Source organism: Panthera leo, chromosome E1 (genome assembly GCF_018350215.1).
Source record: "Panthera leo isolate Ple1 chromosome E1, P.leo_Ple1_pat1.1, whole genome shotgun sequence".
NCBI classification, from domain to species: domain Eukaryota; kingdom Metazoa; phylum Chordata; class Mammalia; order Carnivora; family Felidae; genus Panthera; species Panthera leo.
The window spans coordinates 38,959,295-38,967,054 of NC_056692.1; the positions used below are offsets into that span (position 1 = coordinate 38,959,295).

The 7,760-nt window shown below is 54.1% G+C and overlaps 1 protein-coding gene across 10 annotated transcripts in view; it reads left to right on the plus strand.

Annotated features, from left to right (window-relative positions):
- RARA (retinoic acid receptor alpha) overlaps window positions 1-3,060 on the plus strand; it is a 44,614-nt gene extending 41,554 nt beyond the window's left edge. For all 10 annotated transcript variants that reach the window (XM_042915598.1, XM_042915605.1, XM_042915601.1 and 7 more), the window contains 2 exons: window positions 722-880; window positions 1,488-3,060. In XM_042915598.1, coding sequence (XP_042771532.1) covers window positions 722-880; window positions 1,488-1,705 — 377 coding nt within the window. In that variant the 3' untranslated portion in view covers window positions 1,706-3,060. The remainder of the gene's footprint in view (window positions 1-721; window positions 881-1,487) is intronic.
- The last annotated feature ends 4,700 nt before the right edge of the window (window positions 3,061-7,760 follow it).

A 7,760-nucleotide genomic window follows, 5' to 3' on the forward strand; every position in this document is an offset into this window, starting at 1 on the left:
AGGGACCTTAGCCTCTGTCAGGCCCCTCTCAGAGGGGCAGACTGAGAACCCAGAGGGGCAGGATTTGGTCTGCGGTCACACAGCAAGGGAGTGGCAGTGGAGACCTGAACTCTGGTTCCCACTCTAAGGGGGCTTAAGAGTGAAGGCTTGAAGGTGAGACCACCCAGGTTCAAATCCTGGCCAGCTTGTGACCTTGAGCAGTTGCTGAACTTCACTGAGCCCCCGTTTCTTTAAAATGGGGCAGTAATGGTCTCCACCTCATAAAGTTGATGGGGGGATTAAGAGAGTAATAAATAAGGCACAGTGTGACTACAGTAAGGCCCAGTAAATGTTTGCTGGTGTTATTATTTTATTGTTAAGAGTTTTGACATACTGTGCTGGTGTCCACAATGATGGGTGGGAGTGAGACCTACCTGGGCATCCTCCCTCCGCCTGAGGACGGCACTGCCCGTGTTCAGGGGACACATCCCTATAAATTGGGCTGTCAGAGGGGGCCCTGGACAAGCCCCACCCCAGTTCTCTGCTCGCATTTAAGAGCCTCTTGGAGCCTTTCTCACAGCCGCACAGGCTCCAGCCACTGCCCTTGTAGGGGAAGGTCCCAGGAGCAGAGACGCTTAGCCTGTGGCCTGGACAAGCGCGCCCTCCCGTGGCCAAGGCTGGGAGCGCGGCTGTGTTCCTTGCTTCTCCGGGGCAGCTGCTCAGGGGGCATCTGCTTCCTCAGACCGGCAGGACCTGGAGCAGCCAGACAGGGTGGACATGCTTCAGGAGCCGCTGCTGGAGGCGCTGAAGGTCTATGTGCGGAAACGGAGGCCCAGCCGCCCCCACATGTTCCCCAAGATGCTGATGAAGATCACGGACCTGCGAAGCATCAGTGCTAAGGGTGAGGCTCCCGCACCTGGAAGGATGCCCTGTGCGTCCGCCAGGGCTGGACCCCGACACCTGGCCCATGCCCAGAGTCCGGCCCCCCACGTGTGAGCCAACACGCCACGTCTTTGTGCCCAGGACGATGCCCCACTCCACTCACCTGGACTTCACCGTGCCCAGGTGACCTGCCTGTGAGCTCTAAGGTGGCAGTGTCACCTCTGCGTGGTGGTTGAGGGCATGGCTCTGCCTCCAGACCCTGTGGGTGTGTGTCCTTGAGCAGGTCACTTAACAGCTCTGAGCCTCAGTTTCCCTGGGGATAATTAATGATGGTGTTTACAGAGTTTTGACGTGTCAGTAGGAGAATCCGTAACACACAGCACCTAGGAAAGGGCCCGGTGTCAACCCCAGGCAGTCTGACCCTGGAGCCTGAGTTTGGAAACACTGCTGCCCCTAGACCTGGGGGCTTAGGAGAGCTGGCTTATGTCAAAGAGCTGAGCCCTGAGTTCGGTCCACACTGGATGCTGATACTGGTAGTACCAGTCCTCCCACCCCTGCACCCTCCCTCCTGGAGCTTTGTGGGGCTGGGGGCCGGGGTGCTGACCTCTGCTCCTCCTTTCCTGCAGGGGCTGAGCGGGTGATCACGCTGAAGATGGAGATCCCGGGCTCCATGCCACCTCTCATCCAGGAAATGCTAGAGAACTCCGAGGGCCTGGACACTCTGAGCGGACAGCCAGGGGGCGGGGGGCGGGATGGGGGCGGCCTGGCCCCCGCCCCCGGCAGCTGTAGCCCCAGCCTCAGCCCCAGCTCAAACAGAAGCAGCCCGGCCGCCCACTCCCCGTGACCGCCCGTGCCCCGTGGACACAGCCCTCACCCCACGCCCTGGCTTTTCTCTGCCTTTCTACCAACCATGCGACCCCCACCAGCCCTGCCCCCCCACCTGTCCTCCCTTTCCTGGGGGACAGGAGGGAGGAGGCGACGACTCTTCAGATGGAGGCCCAGGTGCAGATGGACTGCCTGCTCCTGCAGCCTGGGCTGATGTCAGGGGCAAGGTCATGAACTGAGTGAGGACCCCTGGTCCTGGGCCTCAGGATGGAGCCTGGGGGCCTGGTGTTCATCAAGACAGCCCTCTGCCCCCCTTGCCACATCTTCATCACCAGCAAACGCCAGGACCTGGCTCCCCCATACTCAGAACCCGCAAGCCATTGCCCCCCGGTCGGGAACCCCCCCCTGCCTAGGTTGGTGACAGAGGGGGTGGGCCAGGGGTGGGGGGTTCCCCCTGTACATACCCTGCCATACCAACCCCCAGGTATTAATTCTCGCTGGTTTTGTTTTTATTTTAATTTTTTTTTTGGTTTTGATTTTTTTAATAAGAATTTTCATTTTAAGCACATTTATACTGAAGGAATCTGTGCTGTGTATTGGGGGGAGCTGGATCCAGAGCTGGAGGGGGGTGGGTCCTGGGAGAGGGGAGCGGCTCAGAAGGGGCTCCCAGTCTCTCTCCATGTCCCTGCACCCCCTAGCCCTCCTCCCCAGCCTTTTCCTCCTCAGTTTTCTCTTTAAAACTGTGAAGTACTAACTTTCCAAGATCTGCCCTCCCCTTCTCCCTCTGCCTAACCACTGGGCGTGGACAGTTTCCGGCAGCCCCTGGAAGGAGGGGGCTCACCAGGAGAGACAGGGCAGGGGCAAAGCAAGGGGGGGGTCCTCAGAACATCCACGTGTGTGTGTCTCCGCCCTGTGGCCTTGGCAGAGCTGCCTCCCCATCAGGGCTCACATCATCGAAGCCCTCCAGCCCCCACTGCGAAGGGGCTGGCCGAGGGGTTCAAGCTGCCCCGTCCCCCAGCCTCACAGCCACCAGCACTGCCCACAGGGCCCCCAGACACACACACGTGTACATACACACACACACACACACACACACACACAGCGGATGGGCGGACAGACACTTGGCCCGAGTTCCTCCGTTTCCCTGGCCTGCCCCACCCCCACCATACCCGTGCCCCCTCGCCCCGCAGGACGGGCCTACAGGGGGTCCCCTCCCCTCACCCCCTGCACCCCCCGGCTGGGGGAGCTGGCTCTGCCCTGCCCTCCTTGCCCCGGGGTTGGGGTCTCATCCCCCCAGAGCCCGCTGGTGCACCTGTTACTGTTGGACTTTCCACTGAGATCTACTGGATAAAGAATAAAGTTATATTTATTCTACACATGGCTCAGAGTCTCACTGCCTCGCTGCCTTCTCTTGGTGTGTGGGCAGGGACTGGGGATGGGGGGCCAGGTATGAGCACCAGGGGGCAAGCTGCTTTCAGAGCCTGCCTTGCTGTGCTGGGGTCTTTGGTGGAACAAGATAGGCCTGCCCTTGGGAAGCCCTCTGTCTAGGGGTCCACACGGCCCGTGTCAGGGAGCTCCAGTCTGAAGGTGGGGAGAGCAGAGGAGAAACGGTTCCCACCTGCAGGGAGTCCCCAGTTTGAGGGAGGAAGCCAGCCTCAGCTCTCTGGCAATCTCAGTCTGAAGGAGGAAGCCAGCTCCTGCCTGCAGAGTCCTGAGCCCCTGGAAGCCAGAGGTTGGGTCTGAGGGTCCCTAAGTGGCAGAGGAGCTCTAATTTGCGCTTGACCTTCAGAGGTGGAATTTGGCATGGGCACTTGGGTCAGGAGCTCCTGGCAAGCTAACAAGAACACAGATTCGGATGAAGATTAGAAAACTAGTCCATCCATCCCTGTGCCTCCAAGAAGGACTGTCCTGCCCTCCCCTGCCTACCCCTAAAGTCACTCTGTAGGCAGGAGGCACAGAGGACAGGTTGCAGGAGACCATGGATGCTCCTGGTTGAGAGGATCAAGTGTGGCAGTCCTGTAGGATCATCAGAGACCAAGTTTATCCACACTTCACACTCTACACATCAAGGCCCAGAGAGAGCAGCGCCCTTGCCCAGGATCACAGCGAATTCACGGCTGATGGGGGACCAGTACTCAGAGCTCCCACCTCTCACCCAGAGGTCTTTCCTGGAATCTTGCCCCCAAAGAAGCATCGAGCACTGAGGTCTGAGGGTTCCAGGGAGGTGGCAGTGGAAGCTGTGTCTGGGGTGGGTTAGGGCGCCTGGACAGGAAGAGATTCCTGGGCAGAAAGAGTTCCTTCCGTGAGAGTCTGCCTGCCATTTCTACTTCAGCCACCAGGTGGCGGCAGCTCCCTACTTATCTGGCCATCTGGGCAGTCCCCGTGCACGTGGAGGCCAAGGTTCTCTTCCTCCAGCAAATATTTTCTAACATTTTCTTTATGAATCTGACAGAAGTTTAACGTAACATACCTATCCACGTGATTTACAAAAATCACTATGCTATCACGCTGTATTGTAAAGGAGAAATGAAGGGGAAGGACTATGAATTTCAGTACGTTAATACTTGGACACAACTGCATAGCAGATAGAACATTGTCCTATTCCTTCTACTCTTTTTTCTTCTGTAAGGTTTTTAAAAAAATTTTTTTAACGTTAATTTTTGATACAGAGAGAGACAGAGCATGAACGGGGGAGGGTTAGAGAGAGAGGGAGACACAGAATCTGAAACAGGCTCCAGGCTCTGAATGGTCAGCACAGAGCCTGACGTGGGGCTTGAACTCACAGACCGCGAGATCATGACCTGAGCCGAAGTTGGACGCTTAACCGACTGAGCCACCCAGGCGCCCCTCTTCTGTAAAGTTTTTATTTATTTTGAGACAGAGATAGCAAGCGGGGGAAGGGCAAAGAACGTGGAAGACAGAATCCCAAGCAGGCTCCACGGTGCCAATGAAGAGCCAGAAGCAGAGCTTGAACTCACGAACCGTGAGATCATGACCTGAGCCAAAGTCAGATGCTTAACTGAGCCACCCAGGCGCCCTAAGAAGCCTAGGAAACTTTATGAGTAATGTTGAAATAAAAGCTGCCAATGTATAATAAAACCACGCAAAAAAAAAAAAAAAAAAAAAAAAAAAAATCCCCAACCACAACCCTAAGGTTTTACTTGTGAAACAGAATCAGGTTTTGGGCTTAGGTAGTTATGGAGAGGCTTTTCACTATGTGACCATCCAGTGGGACATTCTAAAGTCATGTGTGAAATTTCTTTTCTCTCTCCCTTTTTTAAAAAAGTAATCTCTACACCCAACTTGGGGCTCTAAGTCACAACCTCCAAGTCACAATCTTGAAATCAGGGGTGCCTGGGTGGCTTCGTTGGTTGAGCGTCCGACTTTGGCACAGGTCGTGATCTCATAGTTCGTGAGTTCAAGCCTTGCCTCGGGTTCTCTGCTGTCAGCACAGATCTCTCTGCACCTCCCCCATGCTCTCTCTCCCTCTCTCTCTACCTTTCCCCCACTTGTGCAAACGAGCAAGCTCTCTCTCAAAAATAAATGAACATTAAAAAAAAAACCCAAATCAAGAGTCATGCTCTGAGGCAGCCAGGTGCCCCCACGTGTGGTGCGTGTTGTAAGAGGGCATCTTGGCATTTCTAGCCCCTGCCTACCAAATGCCAACAGGATTGCCTTCATTTTGACAACTGTAGCAGTGGCCCCACATTTATAAAATGCCCCCTTGGAGTTGTACCTTTGATGCTGGGGCTTGAGGTTGTCCTCAGGGGCTCACAGTTCAGCTATGGCACAAGTGACATTTTGGGCCCAGGGATTCTTTTGTCGTGAGGGGCTGTCCTGTGCATTGTAGGGCGTCTGCCCCTAGATGCTAGCTGCACCTTCCCCCCAGCTGTGACAAACTAATATGTCTGCAGACATTGCCAAATGTCCCCTGGGGGGAAAAACTGCTCCCAGGTGAGAACCCCTGCTGTGGGGTCTGATCCTTGCTGACATGTGCTTTGCACCATCAGGGAGACTGACTGAAGGATGCTGACTGGGGTACAAGCTGGGAAAGGCCGTGGCTAAGTCTTGGGTCTATGGGAGCTCAGGGCATTTAACCAGGCCTGGGACAAATTTCAGAAGGCTTCCTGGAAGAGGTGTCCCAGCTCCCAGCTAAATTAGGTGTAAGGGAAGGAGTTAGCCAGCTGGGACACAGAGGTGATAAATAGCTTCATGTGACCAGAAACTGTCACCAGCTCTGTGCTTTAACCATTTTGGTTGGAATGTTGGAAGAAGTGAGTTGGAGAGGCTGGGATGGGCTCAGGCTAGGGCCGGTTCAGGAGCTGGACTTGACCGAGAGGGCAATGGGAGTGAAGGATCTCAAGCCAGTGAGTGAGCTGTTTGGACTGGAATTGCAGGGAGCAGAGAAGCTGTGGGAGCAATTCCGGCCACTGGTGACAAGGCTGACCCTGGTCAGCGCCTGGAGGGATGAGAGTGGTAGAGGGAAGAAATGCTTCGGTGGTAAAATGGGACTAGGTGGTTGACAGGACATGGGAGGTGGGCAGAAGACAGCCTTCGGCAGTAGTGGGTGCAGGTGGCCTGGGTGGATGGAGATAACAGCACTGAGAAGGGAACTAAGGCAGTTGGGTTGCATTTGAGGTGTTGGTGACCACACTCCCATCCCTCATTCCACTCCAGCCACAATGGCCTCCTTGCTGGCCTCAAACACCCCAGCATATTCCTGCCTCAGGGCCTTTGCACTTGCCAGCCCCTCCACCAGGAATGCTCTTCCCAGAGCCAGCTTCATGGCTAGCTCTTTGCTACATTCTGTTCCAGTGTCACTCCTCAGGGATAGTCACTGTCTGCCCTTACTCTGAGCGATATCTGGCGGTATGTGCTATATTTATTGCCTGCCTTGTAAGCTTCATGAGGGCAGGTTTTGTTGCCCACTGGAGCCCAACATCTGGATCTGCTCTGTTCAGTACAGCAGTCACTAGCCGTATGTGGTGACTGAGTCCAGAAATGTGGCTGGTCCAAATCCAGATGTGCTCCAAGCATAAAATATACACCAGATTTCAAAGACTTAGTAAAAAAAAAAAAAAAAAAAAAAAAGAATATAAAATATCTCCTTAATGCTTTTTTCATATTGATGATGTGTTGAAATAGTATTTTGGATATGCTGGGTTAAAGAAAATATATTATTAAAATTAATTTCATGTGTTTCCTTTTACTTTTTAATGTGGCTAATGGAATATCTGAAATTACACATGTGGCTCACATCCTATTTCTATTGAACGGTTCTGATCTCGAATGTTGTCTGGCATATAGTATGTGCTCAGCAAATATTTCTTGAACGAATACATCCGAAGAACAGCTGTGTATCCACATTTGAGTTTGTTGGAGATCCAGGCTTTGCACACCTGACTGATCAACATCAGAGAGACACTATTGCACACCGTGAGCAAGGATAAGTGCTTGGGCCTCTGGGACGCCTTGGGTTCCTTATCAACATATTTTACTAAGCATGACTCTGGAGCCATTGGTGGGGGAGCAAGTAATGCCATTCAGCAGAAGTGCTCTTTCTGGAGAAGCAAGGGTGCCGTGGTCATCTAGCTCTGACTTGGGGGTGGGGGCCATTAGGAAAAGGATCTATTTATTTCCAAATGAGACTGAAAGGCAGGTAGGTATTAGCTAGGGTGGGGAGGGGGGTGCTGCAGAGAGAGGCTGCTCCAGGCAAAGAAACAGCACGTTCAAACATCTGGAAGGAAACTGGTCACTGTGTTTGTAGGAAGAGAAAAGTCAGTATGGTTAGGAAGCCCGTGCAGCAGGGGTGAAGCAGGGCCAGGAGAGGGCAAGACTTCAGAAGGCTCATTCAGGTGCTTGACTTAACCCTGATGACAGGGAGCCCCTGGGGGCCTAAGGAGGAGGACTATTTAGAAAGACCCCTCTGGCTGCTGTGTGCAGTGCAGGCAGGGGGGGGGTCCAGGAAGAAGAGTGCAAGGAAAGGAGGACAAAGAGGGAAGGGCCAAGGATGCAGGAGAAAATCAGGCAGAGCGGGTTGCAGCAGCCTGCTCAGGGGGGTTGAACAAAGTCCA